This window comes from Falco peregrinus, chromosome 1 (assembly GCF_023634155.1).
Source record: "Falco peregrinus isolate bFalPer1 chromosome 1, bFalPer1.pri, whole genome shotgun sequence".
Classification (NCBI taxonomy): domain Eukaryota; kingdom Metazoa; phylum Chordata; class Aves; order Falconiformes; family Falconidae; genus Falco; species Falco peregrinus.
The window spans coordinates 113,064,072-113,084,148 of record NC_073721.1 but is presented as its reverse complement, the minus strand read 5'-3'; the positions used below and the strand labels follow the sequence as shown (position 1 = coordinate 113,084,148).

General features: G+C 36.9%; 1 protein-coding gene across 2 annotated transcripts in view; it reads left to right on the top strand.

Annotated features, from left to right (window-relative positions):
- Window positions 1–20,077, top strand: part of UNC13C (unc-13 homolog C) — a 178,401-nt gene that overhangs the window by 117,931 nt on the left and 40,393 nt on the right. For both annotated transcript variants that reach the window (XM_027792581.2, XM_027792579.2), the window contains exons 17-21: window positions 2,186–2,271; window positions 15,446–15,572; window positions 16,558–16,654; window positions 17,090–17,233; window positions 18,132–18,209. In XM_027792581.2, the coding sequence (XP_027648382.1) occupies window positions 2,186–2,271; window positions 15,446–15,572; window positions 16,558–16,654; window positions 17,090–17,233; window positions 18,132–18,209 (532 nt within the window). The remainder of the gene's footprint in view (window positions 1–2,185; window positions 2,272–15,445; window positions 15,573–16,557; window positions 16,655–17,089; window positions 17,234–18,131; window positions 18,210–20,077) is intronic.

The window sequence follows — 20,077 nt, the reverse complement described above, 5'->3', positions numbered from 1 at the left end:
ATGTTAAATCAATTTCTCTGGCTGAAAATGTTGATTAGGTTAACTGTCCACATTGCATTACTAACCTACTCTGGACAAATTAAAAATCAGTTATTGGAGTCTGTGATGGATACACCTACAGGTGTCATAGCCGTCATGAAGCAAATTAATTACATGTGAAAAGTAAAAGTTTTATACTAAAACGCGGAGAGCTTTCTGTTGTATGATCATTTTTGTCACAGTAATCTCCTGCCAAGAGGTCATGGTGTCAGATAAAATGAAACAGGATGTGTGGGAATGGCAGTCAGTCCTGCAGGGCTGTATAAAAAAATGCATCCATGCAACTACAAAATTGCAAATATCCATACTCTAGGCATTGGATGGAAGGATTTCATCGGTATGTCCCGTTGATGATTATGCCTTAAGTTTATATTTCTCAAGGACACAGAAATTAGTATGTCTGGGCGTGAACTTAAGGTACCTAACTGAAGTCAGATGGGATGAATTGAAGATACTGTGTTGAACTACAGTAATTTAAGAAACATAGTGAAAACATAATTGCAGTTTGTGTGTGTATTTTCACAAGTTAAAAGAATACACATATATACCACTAATCAAACAAATACATTTTTTATCAGACTTACATTATGGCCAGGTTTGTATTATGGACAAAAGACATGTCAATATTAAATCAATTTTTAAACGTTTCCTCAGAGCAGTATTGTCAGAGTTCAAGTGGGTGCTAAGACAGCACTCAGACTGGACTGGAGGTAAAGAAATTAAGACAGTTGAAATACCTTTGAGCTTTCGAACAACAATTTTGTGTTAACAGAATTAAAACAAAGTTCTGTAATTGAGCATCAATTAGCATAAAAGAGGTATATAAGTGATCTGAGCTAGCAATTGCTTCGTATCAAAGTGACAGTCTAATGAGCTGTTTAAGTACTGTTACTTTGCAGATATGATCAGGGTCAAATATGTCCCTGGAAAGAATATAGATTATATTGTTAGCAACCTTAAATTGCACAGCATTTCATTCTTTCTTTGGCAAAAAAAAAACTTTAAAACCTCCTACACTTTCACAAAAATTATTACAGAATGTTTCCTGAATTTGATTAGTACTTCATTAAAAGGTCAAAATACTTTGGATCAAATTCTCTACTCAGGTAAAGTGGTGTGATAAACTCAAGACAAAAGCCACACAGCTCTGTGTGTTTCCTCGTGAATATGGTCTTTTAGGACTTTGATGGGTTTATGTATTCACGTTGAGCTGCTGGTGTATTCGTATGGCTCTCACTGCACCGCTGTAGTACAAACGGTCGTTTTACCGCTCGGAGGTGCAGTACTTTCTGCTCTTTAGCTGTGTGACCTGCTTTGGCCTGCTTCTGTGCCCTGAGAACGGCTCATATTAATGTCAGTCCCACCTCTGCAGTAAGGACTGGGTTTTATATATTTATTTTTTTAAAAAAAGGACAAGTAAATAGCTCTCCTTTTAAATATGATGTGAAACATACAGTGCTTGTCACTAAAATGTTGGCTTTTGCTAGTAGCTAAGAGGGAAGATGGTAAGTGAAAGATTAAAGCTTTTCTTTTACATAGAATAAGAAGCAGCTGGAATCTATGAAAAATCTGTGGGAAAATACTTAAAAGATACCTAAAAAGAACTGTTTTTCAAAGATGACACAAAGCATAAGGGTACACCTAAAATTTTGAATCAAAATTAAGCATTTTTCCACCTTTTATATTCTTTACTGTTTTATCCATACTTCAAGGTACACGTCTTCAAACAGTGAATTGGATTCAACTAGTATAAACCAATACAGCTCCACAGAAAGCTTCACTGTTTTCCAGTGTAACAAGGGAATTAAGGAAAACCTGTAGCTGCTAAACACCTGAACCAACTGTTCCTGGTTTTTCATAAGCCATCTGATTTATCTGAAGTTGAGTTATCAGCAAGATAGATGGACATTTCTTGATGTAAAAGGTCATGTGAGGGGATATGTGCAACACTCAACTAATTGCTTACTTAGGCCCCTGACATCAGACTAAGGAAAGTATTTATTTGAAGACTGGATGGTTCACATAATTGTACAAAGCACAAAATATGGTAAATGCATACTAGAGGAATTATTTTTTGGAAATATTTGTGCAGCTGTAAGCATAATTTTCAGCAGCAAGTGAACTGATGTAATGTGATTGATTGCAGGTTCCCTCAAGAGCTGAACATGGGGAAAGTCAGTGCTGAAATCATGTGGACTCTGTTTGCCCAGGACATGAAATATGCGCTGGAAGGTAATTAGAACAAACTATTACACTAGAGAGTTCACCAAGACTGATTTCCACTGCAAATCACACCTGGCGTCAGATTTCTGTGGGTGGTAAGAGCTTTCTGGCATACTTACTTCAGATGTTTCATAGGATAGTAAAAAAGAAGCATTGTAAAGGAGGAAAATCATTGCACTGTGACTATATGAAGTTATCTGTGGAAGAAGGAGACAAAAGAACTGTAACTTGAAATGCTACTTCTTGTTACCTAAATCTGACAAAATCATCAATGTCAGAAGAACCACAAATATGCTTGCCAGGGGGCATTGTAGGCATTCCATACTTTCTGGCTAGCGAAAATAGCTAACTTGCCTGTAAGAAACATTCATGGAATGAATTTATGGAGGAAACACACACAGATAAGTAAACCTTTGGGATTTTTGTTCAAAAGGCAGGTTGTATTCATTCTAGCTCCAACAGAATCAAATGCAGTTTCCTTTTGTTCTTTAAGATAGTGCTGTGGTTAACCGTAGGTAAAATATACTTTCTTTTTTTTTCTATATAGCAGGTAATCTCCGCCTAAAGATTTGAAAGCCACTCATTAAAATATGGTTATTGCAGAAAACCAAGTTAAAATGCCTGCATGAAACTTTTTAAAAATACATAAGAGAGGAATTGAGGAAATGGTCTTAATTAGTGATAGAAATATTGGTAATAATATGTATATTCACGTGAACGTTTAGATCATTATTGAAGTCATGACTTTGAGAGTGATCAAAGAAGTCAAAAGCGTGAAGACCAAATGAGAACCACTATTTTGATTTAGAACATGTTCCTGGTTACATCTGTGAGAACAAGCTTGTATCAGGAGAGGCTGTAAATCAGGAACAAGTATCAGAAATGGCTGCTCAGCAGCTTGATGTTGTGATTGCACTCATAGATAGCTAGCACAGATTAATAAGAATTTCTAATAGTCGTTATATTGTCATGCTTTCATAACTTTGAATGTATAGTTATGCTCTGCACACAGACATCCCTGAGCACCCCAGCGGTTTAGCCATCGAACTATAAATATTCTGTACTGCAACAACGTAATTCACAAGATTTTTCACTCTGTGTGCTAAGTAGAGCATACTGATCACTCAAAACGCAGCTTCAGCTCAAGCCGTGGTTTGTTTCTTGGTTGTCAAGAATAGAACAGGAAGCTTTTGAGGAGAAGTTAGTGATACAATACATTAAGTGTGGAAGGCTGGGCTGGATCAAATAAAACAGATATTAATGTTAATATCCTAATTCTGCAGAGGGAGATAGTAGAGGACTCATTAGGAGACACTTGACTTTCCGTCTCTATTCCAAACCAGTCCCTACATACTGTCTCATCTCAGTGTTGCTGTGGATACTGTCTTTCTGAGGAAAGCAAATGCCATTTTTGTCATTAGAAATTCTAAGTCACTCCAAGAATCAGTAGTGAAACAGTTCCTGTGTATAAATAGTAATTAAGAGGCATTTAAATTAATTATAAATTATTATAAATATACATAATTTCACCTTCTGTGGTTTCATTCCTAAACAGGAACCTCAATAAATCTGGTCACAAAATACAGATTAGCATGCTGCTTCTCTCCAGCTTTGCTGGGTTTTAATCATTAACGCTTTCCATGGATATTTTATAAACTGAGTTTGATTCTCCAGTTGTTAATGGCAATAACATTTTTTGCTTTGAACTCTACAAGATTGGGAGCGAGCCCTTAAACGTGGTTACACTCGATCCTCATGGTTTTAATGGAGTTCATTAAAATGCATTGCATTTGCTATGCCAGTCTCGCCTTCCAAGTTACTAACGTAGGCTACCATCTGTTCATAGGTAGTGTCCAGGGCTGGGATGCAATCTTTGCCTGATTCCATTTAGTATTAATCTCCTGAACAGCATCTTTTTTGTTATAGAGTTGATTCCTTTCTGCATCCAGTCAAGAAGCAATGAAATGTACAACATTGTTTGCAAAAGGATTACTGATATGATAAAGATTAAATTAGCTCATCCAAGATGATTCTAGTTTTTCCTGCCTTATATATTCCCAAATGTATCCAGCCACTCCCATCATCTTAAATTCAGGAAATGCTTATGTCATAACTCCATTCTCTAAGAGAATACTAACGCTGGAACATCTCGTTTGCATTCCTTTTCCCCCTTTTTCCTGAGCGCGGTTCAGAGTGGCTGCTCCGGCTGTGTCCTCTCGCTGTGAGCCAGCCACCAGCCATCACTGCACCGCTCTGCCTGGCCTTCTCCCTTGATCCTCACCCAGGACAGCCTTGCTGGGAGGCTGCTGCTGTGACATGGGGAAGGCAGAGGGAACCGCAGCTTTCCTAGCAGTGGCCTTCGGCTGGAGAAGAGCACAGCAGCTTCGTGTCTCTATGAGCACCAAGGCAGCGAATATGCATGAGACAGGGCAGATGGCTGCGGCCGGGGGAAACGGCTTGCTGTACTGAAATCTGGTATTGAGTTCAACATGTCATTCTAGATTTTCTTCCACCTTAAGTTCAGCCTTTGCTTAGTGTTAAAAGTCTTATGCAAACATTAACAAATTAAGTTCACACCGGTTCTGATTTTTTTCTGATCTAAGGAGCTTGGGATTACCATCATGTATAGATTTTGCATGGACAAAGTACCACATGTTTCTCTTTGATTGCTGACTTTGTTAGATTTGGCCCTGGTTTTTTTGGGGTTTTTTTCCTTCTTTGCAGGTGATTCGTGAAGCAACAGTGATTTGTGTGATAGATTATACATTGTTGTTTGGCAATTAGTTTACACAAGCATATCTGAGTTTATAGGATGTTAATGTATTGGTACTGTCTGGTCCTCAAATTATTCTGTATTTTTGGTACAAACAAATGAGAAGAGAGAGAGAATTTCACCAGCAGTGCAAGTGATTTGTTACTGACTTCATATGGTAAGAAATCTTTTCCTTTCCAAGTATGAAGATGTGAAGGTTAAAAGATGATGACAGAGTAATGAGCTGAAATTAGACATGCAATTACAAATTTATCTTTTTTTATTCTGCATTCTCAGAAATATCTTTTTTGGATCTTTTGTATCTCTAACTTTTGAATAGGTCACATCAAATGTCCAAAGCTATCCAGTCTGTTAGAGAATATTCTAATGGCTGTTATTATGATAATCTAATTCTGGTAGTGGCCAGAAGTCAAGACGAGGATCAGGCCAGAAATGAATGAGCTGCTGGGTAAATACAGTAATAAACAGCCTCAATCCTGCAGAGTGAAGACTCTGAAGTGTCAGGCTTTGTAAAAACAGGAGAAGAATAAGAAAGTCATTACACCATTTTAATGTAGGGTTTTTTTAAGTTTGCTGCTGTCCCCGATACATAAGCAGTTATCATCTTCCTGTTTCTCTGACAGATTCCTCTTTCATGACAGAAACTGATAAAAGTGGTTTGAAAGAGAAGCAGCAGCTCTGTGAGTTGATGCTGTGCACAGGGACAGCACAGAAAAGAAAAAAAAAAAAAAAAGCAAGGCTAATGCTGCCCAGAGAAAGGTCACACCATTTGGTCACAGATTTCAAGTCTATTTTCACTCCAGCTTTACAAAGTTTCCCTTAAGACAGAATAGACTCTTGACTTAAAGGGAGACTACGGAGCAGATCTGGGGAGGTGCGGCTGAGGTTATGGAAAGGAGAGCAGGGCAGCATCCACCAGAATGCAGGATTTCTTCAGTATTAAAATGCAAGCTTTTGTTTTATTGAATCTCATTCTGCATTCACACATTTCACCAAATATTTGAATTTCAACAAAATTCCAACCTAATTTTTCCAGAGACCTGAGGAATAGTATGTAGTGTCAGAGGGGATTCAGAGAGACTGTGAAGGCAGAGACAAGGTGGTTACGGTTGGAGTTAATAAAAAATTATCCCTTGGCAGATAATCGATCAGATTGAATGTAACATAATTGGAGGAAGAGGGGCGTTACAAGTGTTCTTTGGTCGGAGTAACAGGCAGTGATATTAATAGCAGCTACATCCTGTACATGCCAGAGAGCTGAGCTTTGTGAGTATGAAAATCCAGCTGAGTACCTATATACATGCAACACAGAGATCCTTAGGCTTGCCTAAAAAGCACTGTAGCCGTACCAAATGGCACTATTTTGTTGAAGTTAATTAGACCCGCTAATTAAGACAGATTAAGTGGACTGAACTGCTCCCAGGAGTTAAGTTAGTATTTCTTCATGGCATCGTATTTTGTTGTATCAATGCGTCATCTTACTTGGGACTACCTCAGAGATCACTAGCATGGCACAAACTTGTACTTGGGGTCATGCCGGCTGTAACATTTGGTCATTCCCTAACACACTTCCTTTAATTTTATATATTGAACCAGAAAAACAATAATAAATGCTACTGAGTGTTTACACTGCAGTACAGGTCTATGGTAATCTTAATAAGTTAAAGCTTCTTTATGTCTGACTGTAGGTGTATTCATAGGAGCAGATGTTACTAGAAAATTGCAGTGCATCAGTGAATGCCTGACTTCATTATTTAGTCTTAAAGTTGTCACTCAATAATAGCAGTGTATATTGTCCCATATATTTAATAATGAAAACTCTGGCCTTATGTAATCTTTTTAACCACTGAATATTAATCTTGTCCTGAAACATTGTTATTAGCTCTTACCCTGGCAGTCACTGACTGTAAAACATTTGTGTATAAACTTCTCCTGAACGTTGCCTGATTGTGAGCAAGACAATTTTACTAGTCAACGTATGCTAGTCCTACCATGCTAGATAGCTTATTAGACTGTAAATGGTGCACTAAATGAACCCTAAATTGATTATAATTATGGGTTATTTATAGCTCACACAGCCCAGTCCTTTCCAGAAACCAGTGAGTTCAGTAGGCAAATAAGAGAGAAATGTTCTGTTGAGCTGAAGGGACTGTTATATCACTTACAGGAGCAGGGAGAGAGCTCTCATACCAGGGGCAGCCAGGGCTTCCTCCTGTAGTTTATTAGGTATCTCAGCCCAGAAGAATAACTTACATCTTCTTTCTTCTTGTCCTTGATTACTGTCCTTCACCAGTAAGATGTTACAACTTCACTGCAGCTTGCACTTTTACAAAAACTAGTTATGTCTTTTGTCCAGAATCATTTGGGGGGGGGGGGGGGGGGGGGGGGGCGGGGGGAGAGGGAAGGAAAAAAAAAAAATTGTGACTTTGTCCCCACAGTAAGTCATTTACAGGACCTGCATTGTTCAGTGCAGTTCTGCATCTGCTGGTTGGAGAAAAGGTTCATCCTTTTCTTCCTACAGGACGTTCCCCAAATGCAGTCATGTAGTAGGCCGGCAGCTAGGACTTGAGTTTCCCTGTCCTATTTCTTGAGGGGTTTCTTCCCCTCATCTCTGTCAGAGTGGAGCTGCATAATATCCGCAGAGTAGGAGTGGAACCCAGCTGCTGCACCTCTTCGTGAATTCTGTGAGCTAAACACCCTGTGAATCCAATTATTTTTTAGACTTCTGTCCTTCTAGAAACAGTAACCAATGACAGCTTTCTTAAACTATTTTTCTTTATCAAGTAGAGTAAAACATTTGAGTAAGAGAAAATTAAAAATAACAAGCAACCTGCATGCTATTTTTAATCCTGCCTATTCTTAAACTTCACACTAAGACGCTTCATAAAATCTTTCCTCATTCAGCAAACAACTGTTCTGTTCCTCTCCCAGCCTCTGTTTTAAGTTGAAGACTCAGCCTTTTACTTTCAGGACTTTTCCCACATACAGAGTTTCACTAGTCTCTTGTTTCTCTGTAGATACAGAGGTACATTTCCCCTTATGGGCGAATGCATTAGTTCTAAACTAAATATTGGATACTGGTTCCAGCATCCCCAGGGGAACAGGATAAATCCATTAAAGGTGCTTGTTTCCACATTATCTTTTAATAAGCCTCACATGCAATTTGCTGGTTAACAATTAGAGAACACCTCTGGGTTTGCCTTTGCTTCTGCTTTACAGGCAGAGCCAGGTACAGCACAGTTAATTATTAAAGCGCAACCTCACATTTATCTTGCTGCCTGATTCTTCCTGTTTTGTACTTCATTCTACTAATTGCTTATAAAATGCTACCATGCCTATTTGGTAATGTTTTATGCTCACTTTGCACTCTTATGACAAGGCAAAGAGCAGAGAATCAAGACTAAATGTTTCCTTTATGGAAAGATACATTTTTAAAAAATGAAACAATAAGTAAATGAAAGTAACCTGTCATAAAAATTACATAGAAGATCCAAAGTTGAGTATTCAGCAGTTTTCAGCGGTATTCGGCAGTAACCCAATACAGTTAAGGCTTACGTTATTACTTTATTTCTTTTCCCTCCCAGATTCAATCATTAAAATATAGCATTTAATTATGTGATAAAATTTCCCAAGAATCATGCATATTCTCTCTTCATTTTGCAATTTTTATACATATTAGAGGTTTATGGAAGCCTAATCAATGTAAATTAGACTCCTATACCAGCATTGCTTTTCGTCTTTTATTACTTTCTGATTGTGTGATTACTTTGAATAAACGTTGAAACTTCAGTACAAAGTATTTGAAATTATATTCTTCAGAACTAGGCCTTTAATTATCGTCATAAATCTCATGTCATATAGGATGGGCAACTTCTGCTCCATTCATAGCTTGCATGTCCTTAGGCTTTCCATGGTTAATTCATGCACAAAGCAAGAATTCCACTAACAGTAACAAAGCACAATTCAGATTATTTGTCTTTGGAAGCAATTACTTACTTCCTTCTGTAGCCGTGTATATCCAGATACAGAATTTTGACTCCGAGTGTTTGTTCTTTGAATATTATTGATCTGTTTACCTTTCATGGTACATAAATTTCACTCTGATGTGATACTGAAGGGTAAAAGTTATACTGAGGTTGATCTTACTAAATTATTTGCTGTACTGGCATTTTTCTTTGTCTTAGTTGCAGGCAGGACAGAGGAAGTGTACACTTAATCAAGCTGCTTATCTTGCATCGTGAGTGCATGTTCCACTTTTCTGGAAGCATTTGACTGTGAAATTGTAATTAATTGCTGTGACTAATAGGCTAAATTTTCAATAAGGAGTAAAAAAGCAACTCATGTTAAAAAGATACCAAAGTGAATTTGCCTAAAGTAATTTGAAATGTTTACGCAATATAATAACACAGCAGGTAAAAAATGGCAAATGCAATGTTTTGTAGTAGGAAATAGGCTTGTTTGCAGCAGATTCACACATCTCTCATGATATTGCACGTTGCATCTCTTAGATGGTATGTAACATTGGTATTTGATGCCCTTGAAGTTTACTTAAGCAGTTTACCTCTCCCTCAAAGCAATGTGCAGCTCTGCCTTTTCAGATGCTAAGCAGGTGGCTCTGAACTCGCTTGTACCTGCTGTGAAATGTGAAGCAACCGCTCACTTTGACAGCTCCTCCTTGAATATAAAGGGCAATGTCATAGCAGCTTTTAAAGTGCACTGCATTAAGTCAAGGATTGATTAGTACGCTTCCACTGCAGATGAGAAGAAAAAAAAAGAACTGTAAATCCATTTTTTCTCACAATTCAGAATGAGACAGTCTGCCTTCCTTCCCTGGTCTCTGTTCAGTGAGGAAATGTGACTCTGTGGTTAAGAAATCTTTGAATAAGGTCTACGCTGCCTTTCATAGTTTATGTATGTTCCATTAGTAAATTCACTTGGTCTCCCCATGCCTCAGCTTCACATTTGTAAAATGTAATAGCACAGCTTAATCACCTCATAGAGTTGTTCAAGGTGTAATCCATTATGTTTGTTAAGTGTTCAAAGATATTTTGGTGAAAACTTCCAAGTAAATGCAGAGAAAAGATTGAATATGTAGAAGTCTCTTATGAAGGATACAATATATTTTTAAAAGGAGAATTAGAGGGGGTTTTAGTTGTAAATCAGTTATAAGTGCAGTCCAAAAAAGGAGATAATAGCAGAAGGTTTTCAAATTTTGGTTTCTTATATTTATCTTGACACAAAGAGCCCCTTCAGAAAGGCCAGTAGTATTTCACGTTATCAAGAGCAATACAAATTATACATATTTATCGATTGGTTGTGTCCTGCTGTGTATTTCAATTAATAACCAGTGACTTCCATTGCCTTTAGCAAAGTACGAGAACCCTGGGATGAGCTGTCTAGTAGAATGTAATCTTTCTGCCTCAGTTGGTTATTAAATTTGTTTAAGTTTACATTTTTCTTCATTTGTGGCCTGATCCAGTATGTTACATTCAATCAGTCTTCCAGTTCAGTTCAGCAGCACAGGGATTAAGTCTGGAGCACTGTAAGCATGATGCTCGCATTAAAAGAGGCAATGGCATAGCCAGCAGCCCCTGTACTATAGGGAAATTGCATTGGGATCAAATGCCCAAAGGGTTAACTTCTACTTCTGTCCAAAACGTAGGTTCATCATACTGGTGTGATGCTTCCACAGTGATTCAGAGGGAGGAATACCAATTTATATTCAATCAGTATCATTCCTCATAGGACTTCCTTAAGAGCTCTTCTTCCACTAGCCATACTCCATTTGTGCCATGCAAATACTTCCCAATGATGCGACTGAAAGTTTGGAAATAGCAGGCTTTCTGAAACAACAGTTGTGAAAGAAATAGATAAAATATGCAGCTCGTAGTCTCTAGAATGATGGATAAGTAATTAGGGGAAATAATACGGAGTTACGTCACAATGGTTGAAAATAGCATCTGAGTTTTGATGGGGAATAATCCATCACAGTTAATCCAGAGACAATTCCCTTATGCTTAGTCTCAGTTACTGCCATTTTAATAAACCCACAGTTTGTTAGGTGTGTATGTAACGTCAAACCAACTGACTGTGATGTAATTAATTTGCTACACATAAATATTCTTTGCAGTAGTTATTAATCTCTGAAAAATTATCTTTAAAGCCTGGAAACTGGATCGGCCTTTTTGTTACATATTTATGTATATCTAGTTAATTTGTTCGGGTTTTATAAACAAATTTCCTTCTTGCAGTTTTTTGTTCATAAGGATTTCCAATATTCTTTAAAACAATCTCATTAGAACCCTTCAAGCAGTTTAACTGCATGTTGTTCCAAAAAACAGTAACTAGGAAACTGCTGTATAAAAAAAAAATTTGCTCTTAGCTTCCCAAATAAGGGAAAATTAGACTTGAACAAAATATCAAGTTGATTACCTGAATACTTAAAATGGTCGTCTTCTATGAAAGTTGTTCAATTACCCTTTTTTTTCCTTTTTTAGCAACTAATATATATAAAAATTACATGGATGTTCAGTCATGTTATTACCTCAAGGTTAAAAATGAAGGAGGATTCTGTAGTGAACAAGATTCTATTCCATTTTGTTAAATGACATTGTCCCTAGTGTCATGTAGATGTTTCTGCTTAATAAGTCATCGTTATAACTTAATTGACAAAATGCTATGACTCTACAAACACTGGACCAAAGCACAATAGTTGTATTGCAGTTTCTCTTTGTTTGCTGCCTAAAGAAAATATTCTCTGGTTTCCTCAGTAATTACTGGAAAAACGAGCAAGAAATACATGATTCCAAAGCATTGCTGTTTGGTCACAGACCTGTGAGGAAAGTACCTTGTCTCTCTACAGAGCACTTTAAAAAAAAGCCCTTTCTGCAAGGTCTTTTCATACATTTTTCTGTAAAAGAACAATTGCCTGCAATTAGATTATCTGCTAGCAGGTCCATGGCTGATTTCATTATACACCAAACACACTGCATATAACAATGCATGCTACATAAAGTCTTTTAAAAAATTTTCTTTCTTGGTTACACAACACCTGAACAGATTTTATTTTTTTTTTTCCTCAGTGGTGTTGCTTACCGGAAGTCTTCTGTTACTGTAATCATAATTTGTACAACTAAGGTGGAACGACTTTTCATACAGTTTTCATTGTAGTTGCAGTTACACTGTCTGTTACTGAAAACCTGTGGAACGCATATGTGCATTAGAGCGTTACCCCTAAGCAGATGCTAAAAAAACCACAACCCCACAGTGTAATCAGTTCTGTAAAAAAGATACTCTTAATGGAACTGTGATAGATAAAAGCAGTTAAAGTGCCCCTTACACAAAGATTACAAAATTTTACAGTTTACAGAAATCTTATCAGTATTTTTTTTCACTGATTCATCATATAGGATAATGTGCCATTATCAGCAGTGGGAACTGCAAATGTCCTTGTTAAGAAACTCAGTAGATTAACAGATGCATATAAAAAAACATCTCATAAAAGTAGCAGCACAAAAAAGGATTAATAATATTGGGTTTACTATACTGGAGATTACATTTATCTAGAATCAAGTCTGAGAAAGGTCTAGTATTTTGGTCATGATCTCTGCTGAGCATATCTGCACAGTGTGTAATTGGCAGGTTTAGTTCAAGACTGACTCAGTAGTATGATAATTTTGCAAAGCAAGAGTGGACTTTTTTACAAAGAGTTGTATTGCGCAGCTACTACATCTGTCTTCTAGGAAGTCCAAAATGGATATATATGCATAGGAAAACATGGCGCCAGCTTTCTTTCCAGGAAAAAAGACATAGATCTCCAAACTGCCTAAATATATCCTATGTTTTCTCACATTTGCATTAACTTGTGCACATTTTTCAGAAGTTAAGAAAGCAGTCTGGTCCTAATTGAAATTCAGAATGCCTACAGTGGTGTTCCTATGCTGTCTAACCAAAATCCATGGTTACGGTGGATAAACCCATCTAATACCATCCAGTTAAAATTGTCATGGGCTGACTCCATATGGGCACCTGTCTCCTCTGTTCTTTGGTTTATATAAACTGAAGAGGTAATATGCAAGGATACAAAATTATTTTGTAGATCATGTGAAGTATCTTCTGATGTTCTCATAGGTTAATATTAAGGATTCCGGATGCATTTTTCACTTATATGTAACTACAAGTAATATCCTAGAAGGGTCTTTTAAAATATTTTTTTCCAAGATATGACAGCCTGAAGAAAAAAACCCCAGTTATTCATGAATTACTTTTGTGCGCATTTCTGATGTGTTATCACCTAGATCTAAACTTAACAAAATGTCAGTGAATGGTATTGTATGAGTTGTACCCCCTGGACAAGTTTGCCCATCATTGGCAGCAGCTAATTTCTAAAACTGAATTGGTTTGTGATACTATAGCAAACATTCTTAAGTTGCATTGTATAATCAAATAACCCATTCATGCAACACTTGAATGAAAAAATGCTATTAATTTCAGAAATGCCACTCTTTGGGGATGCAATATGACAGATTTTTCTTTAAAATGACTTAAGCAGTAGATTTGCAGTGAATGTGACAGCAATAAGGTAATTGTTCTGGTCTCACTTGTAAGAACTACCTTTTATTGAGCAATGATGAGTTTGGTCATCTAGCTGTCTACAATAATAGATTGTGGAAAAACTCCTGCCAGAATAAAAAAATAAGATTCCTTGGGTCTGTAGAAAGTAAGAACCATTAGAGTAGGCATACATCTTTCTCTCTGTGGTTATGTTTAAGGCTAGTAACCAATGATACTATGCTAGGAAGAATTTTTAGTACTCTGAGATAGCAATTGGGCATTAACAAATGCAATATTTAGACAGAAACTGATTTCCTGATTTTTCTGGAGAAGGATGAAAAGGCACTGAAGGTGAAAGTGCTAACATAATGCTTAAAGCCCACAGGGGCACTTGATAAGCTGATTCCCACAGAACTCAGTAATTCACTGCATAATAATATGCTTTCAAAATATTTATTTCTTGTATGGCTCAGTGATATTACTGAAGTGCTGATTTGGCATAATAATACAACTAAAAATCTCCTATTAATGTACCTGGTCGGATCTGAAAAATGTGTATTTCATAGTGCATTTGCCTTGACAGACAACTGAGTGATATATTCAGGAGTGTGTGTGACAGAGGATGGGATGCTCCTGTTGTTATATAAAATCAGGCTCACATCCAAATATATATGAAAAAATTCTGTAATACTATGTTATGATGCAAGCAGAAGTAAAGAGCAAGGAGTTTTGAAAGAGGTAAGCTCTTAATACATACTATTTACACAAGAATGGCATTTGTGCCAAACATCTGTATTAGGTCACTTTTTAAGGGACCTGGAAAAGGAGAGATTATCTCTTGCTTAAGGAAGGATGTGCAAGCGACATGGCACCTCAAACAGATGAGATCTGTGGAGGTTTTAGGAGGCTGTGAGCAGTAAGTGAAAGAAGGATTACTCTGTCCAAGATTTGTATCCATGGCTTCCTGCTGTGGGTGAAGGAAATTGAAGACTTGAGCAAGGATGAAATGCCAGTTAGCTGATGGAGTGGAAGAACAGAGTGGTCCGGGGATCTGAACAGGCTGGATGGGGAAGACTGCAGAGCATAGTGGATAAGCTAAAATAAGGACCATAATCCTGGAAGAAAGACAGGCGTTTGTTCCAAACTAATCAAATCAGTCTTTAAAAATGCAGAAGGTGGTTACAGGTGGCTTCATGGCTCCTGCCATCCATGGTCATCTGCATATCCCATATGTTAAAAACAGGAGGACACTGAGAAGGTGGAGAAGCCTATTTGAAAAACTTCAAAAATGCTTTATTAAAGCAGCTTTTTTATTTGTGCCACGTATAAATCAGATGGCTGTAGAGCAGCGGAGTCTCCTCTTTCTTTTTCTTAAATTTATGTGATAAATGCAGCCCATTTACTAGTGCAAATTTCACAGATTCATATAGGACTGGCATTTATATGCTACTTGGCATATATATGGCATAAATATACATTACTTCATTTGGCTGCTACATAGCTATCGTTGTCTTTTTTAACTTGACACCTGATAGAGCTTCTGAACTGTTTTGTAACAACCGAAGAATAACCTGAAGAACAGGAACTCAGCAAATTTTTGAGTTTTCCTCACAGCAGTGGAGAGAGTTGAAAAGCCTAACTTGTGGTCTGGTCTTTGGCTCAGTTTGGTTTGGTTTCCCTAAGGGTACTCAGAACCTGAAAATTGAAACTGTGGGTACTAGCACTGCTAAAAAAATCAAACCAACTGTGCTTTAAAATGCAAGTACTGTATTATTATGTCACTAGTGCACTGAGGCACAAGAATGTTATTTACTGTTAGAATGCTATTAAATGCTTTTATTTCAACTCCTATTACAGAACATGAAAAGCAGCGCTTATGCAAAAGCACGGATTATATGAATTTGCACTTCAAAGTGAAATGGTTTTATAATGAATATGTGCGAGAACTCTCTGCTTTCAAGGACGCAGTGCCTGAATACTCCCTGTAAGTAGTGTATAGGCAAGGCTTTCAGGAGTTTGGGCTTGGTGCAAGGTTTATTTTGGTCAAATATTTATGCTCACATTTGTGCAAGAACTCAGGGTGCATAGCTCTGACAGCCCTTTGCTTTTCACATTCCTCCTCTTTAATTTTTCATTCTATCAAATCAAATAGTCCAGGCATTGAAAGTGTGATTAACTATTTTAATAGGATACTTTATCCAACTGTTGTAACTACAGGTCCTCACAGATGACAAAATATTTTGGGCAGAAGTGCCTGAGGAAGGTATGAAATGTGGGAACAGCAGCAGTATTAGTTACAGAACCCTGCATTTGTTTCATACCCAAATTTGGGTAAAAACACAATGCTAATGGGATATGCTACTGAAATTATCCTTACTTCATTGGGTTAATATTCAGCTGCTGTTTTCGTTTTCACCTTTCCTCCTGCCATTAAAACATCTAATCCTGTCCTTTTATATGAGCTACCCTTAATCTCATTCCTTAATCTTCTGCAAATCTACTGATTTGCTGAGGTGGTTTGGGGCCTGTTATTGTGTTGATTTTTTAAAAAATAAAGAAAAATAAAACACAGCTAATGTTTTCTTAAAGCATAGTTTTATCCAAGTTATTTCACATACAAATAAAAAATAAATGTTAACAAAGAACCAATATTGATAACAGACACATTCTTAAATAAAAATAAACGTGCAGAATATGATGACCTGCAAAGCATTTCTTTGGTGGCTACTGCTAATTTTGCATGAATAGGATAGACCAGTTAAAGCATTGTGGAACTGAAGCCTGAAAGACCTTTTGGCAGCCAGTGTCTTTGATGAGAAAAGTTCTTCTAGGGTGATAGACTTTTTAACAACTAGAACAGATGTGAAGACACAAGATGCCAAACTACTGGGTGATATGGCATCTCTCCTCTCAGGGTCTTTATGAAACATTACTTACTTTACCTTACGGAGTTGTTTTTTAATTTTCAGGTGGTTTGAACCATTTGTCATTCAGTGGCTGGATGAAAATGAGGATGTCTCAATGGAATTTCTTCATGGAGCACTAGAAAGAGACAAAAAAGATGGGGTGAGCCTTTACTTTTCAAAGAAAATAAAGTATTAAGACAATTATTTAGTACTGCAAAACCAGAAGTGCATTTGGTCCCACAGTATCGGAGTTAGACTCACAAGATACAGTCAGTAATGGTTCTGGGAAGATAACCCCATGGATAAATTCCTGCTTTAATTCCATCTGCCCGAGTTCCCCATAGACTTCAATCTGTGGTTTCACCTAACTTTGATGTAGTACTGACGTCATGAAAGGGAATTTTATTTTTAAGAGGTTTGAAAGTAATAGAAATGTGGGAAGCCACATTTCTCAGTATTATCAGTAAGACTTTTTTAAATTTATTTTTATGTACAAAGTTTTATGACACAAGGAAGAATTTCAAGGCTAAGAAAATCAGTTAGTACAGTTTTGATCTCTGAACAAGTATTAACTAATTTTAACATTTCTCTCTAGTTTCAGCAAACATCAGATCATGCCCTCTTCTCTTGTTCTGTGGTTGATGTCTTCACACAGCTCAATCAAAGCTTTGAGATTATTAGGAAACTGGAATGTCCTAATCCAGAAGCACTATCTCATTTAATGAGAAGATTTGCAAAGGTAAATTAAAATCTATGCATCTCAACTAAGTTTCAGAGAGAGTGGCATTGTATTGCCATGGTACTTCAAGGCTAAGTAATTCCAATCTTGTTTAGAATCAATCTCTTCTATCTCTGGCTGGGATCCTTAGAAAGACATGCAACAATCAGTTATTATTCTTGCTAAGCGCTGATTGCAATTCCATTAATGGAGTAATTTAGTGAAATGCAGTTGTCTAATTAGTCAGTGCAAGGGTGGGATGGCAATAAAGTATTTTTGGTTGAAAACCTGAGGTGATAGTTTTTATTCATCTGCTGTTTGATAAACTCAACTTTGTTAGGCCAGCTTTCTATTTGGATTGAAACATTTCCTCACAAACTTTAGATTTCCATTAGATTCCTGATGACTTTACAAAGGTTTGCATTTACATTTATTCCTGTTCTTCCATTGCAACAGTTTTTCATTTGCAAACAAAGTTCCTGTTTGCATGGTATTTGTAAGGTAAGATCATATTGCCAGGCTTTGGACAGTGCTCCCTTGGTCTTATTTTTCCATTACATTTTTAATTTATGCATTGTCACCATAGTGGATTTTTTTGAGCTTGCTACTGCTCCATTAAGTACGTAGCACGCTGCAAGGAGTAGAGCTCTCAATGCTTCTGAAAAACAGTAGGACTAAAATTAAGGTGTGTCTGCTATTGAAGATTACATTCCATTAAGAACAACGTACCATCTGTTCTGCAGGCAGTTGAAAATACGCTTACAGGATTGTTTATATTATATCTAGAAAAATACTATGTAATAAATGTGTAAGCATCTGTAAAATCTATAATTTATATAAACCTCCTTTTTGTGGTTTTTTTTATTATTTTTGTTTTTATATGATGAAATTTACAATATAAAAGATTCTTCTCTCCTAGACTATCAACAAAGTGCTTCTTCAGTATGCTGTAATTATTTCAAATTACTTCAGCTCATATTGTGATAAAGAAAATGTGGTGAGTAAAAACCTGTGTTCTGTTTCCACCCCAGAAATTACCTTTAAATGATTTACTATACTTTTTGATAATGGAATCACTTTGGTATATGAGAAGCAGCACGTATGAAGGGATTTTTGTTTTGCTTTATTTTTTTCATAAGGTCAGCATGTTTTCATAGCTGCTTACATTGCTGTGTAAAAGCTGGAATAGGTGGCATTAGTTAGAGAATCCTAGTTGATAACTTCAGTATTTAAGTAGAAGAGAATTTACAAGGTGGCCAGATACACTCCCTGGATAACAGCCTTATACAATGGTGAATATGGTGAATATATTTTCATGTTTTTTCCCAAACAAAAGGAAATACTTTTGTTTGAGTTTTCCTTTTGTGTTGGCTTGCTTCTTTTTATCAATTTATTCATTAGAGAGTTTATAAGGTTGTTGTTCCCCATGCAGGGAGTGTGTGCAGACTTTCTGGTACTACCACTCGCTCTCTGTGCTTTATGCACGCAGCAGTGAGAGAAAATCATGTGCTATTTTGTTGCCTCACTACTTACAAGGGACTCCCTAATGAAGGACTAGACTGCCATGGACTCAGAAATAAAAGATATAGATACTAAAGGTGTGGTTTCAAGACATTATCAATAGCTTAACATGACCAATGAAAATTGTTCTTGTAAACCGACTTTTTAGTATCATTGATATTCAATCAAAGCTAGTACTCCTAAGCCAGGCAACATGTAGCACTATGTCTGCTATATTTAGTAGTAATTTGTACAGCTGTATCAATCTACGATTACATAAATAATTGCAGCCCGTCCTCATACTATTCCCCTATAAAAGTACAGCCCTTATATAGCTCGCGTGCAGACCTCAGCCATATTTGTCACATCCCTGTGCATGGCTTAAGGACATGCTTGTTCTTGCCAGTGCTCTCTGTAGTATGAGACAGTGTCATAATCTACAGGTGACCAACGTATACACAATAATACAATTCAGAAAGACATCTATTGCAGCTAAACATCAGTTATTGGGGGTTCTGCTTATGAGCAACGTTACAAAAGACTAAACTTAGTAATTTTTCAGGCCACAGATATATTTGCTAGGAGAGACTTATACCATTCTGTTCCTTTTATACAATTTTGCCTAAAGCAGAATTAATAAATAAAAATACCAAACTCAAAACTTTATTCTTAAGTAGAAGTTTTATACTCAGGTTGTTACAGAGAAGTGACTTTTATGCATATAGATGTGTCATGTCTCAGATTTAACTTCCCACTTCAGATCATCTTAACCTTGAAGCCCTTTGCAGTAAACATGTTGAAAAGACTTATTTTAGTAGATATCCACACATCTTTCTTCTGGCAGTAGTAAATCTTTTCAGCATCTGAAATGAGTAAAGGAACCAGGCCAAGTTTGGCAATCCCTTTGTAAGGAGAATCACTTATAGTTGTAAAAACACTAGGAAATACACCAGTTATAGAATTGAATAGTTCAGTTGGAAGGGACCTACAACGATCATCTAGTTTAACGGCCAGACCGCTTTAGGGCTGGCCAAAAGTTAAAGCTTGGTACTAAGGGCATTGTCCAAATGCCTCCTAAACACTGACAGGCTTGGGGCATCGGCTGCCTCTCCAGGAAGCCTCCTCCAGTGTTTGAACACCTCTTGGTAAAGAAATGTTTCCTAATGCCAAGCCTGAACTTCCACTGATGCAACTTTGAACCATTCCCACACATCCTAGAAACCAGTTGATGTGTGACAGACCAGCACACCATACTGCCAGGGTTTATCCCCATAATCTAGCAGGATTTCAATCTTCATGCATTTTTAACTTTACAGATACACGTTCTTCATATTCCTCTCCTCTCTCCCAGGGCAAATACAGAGC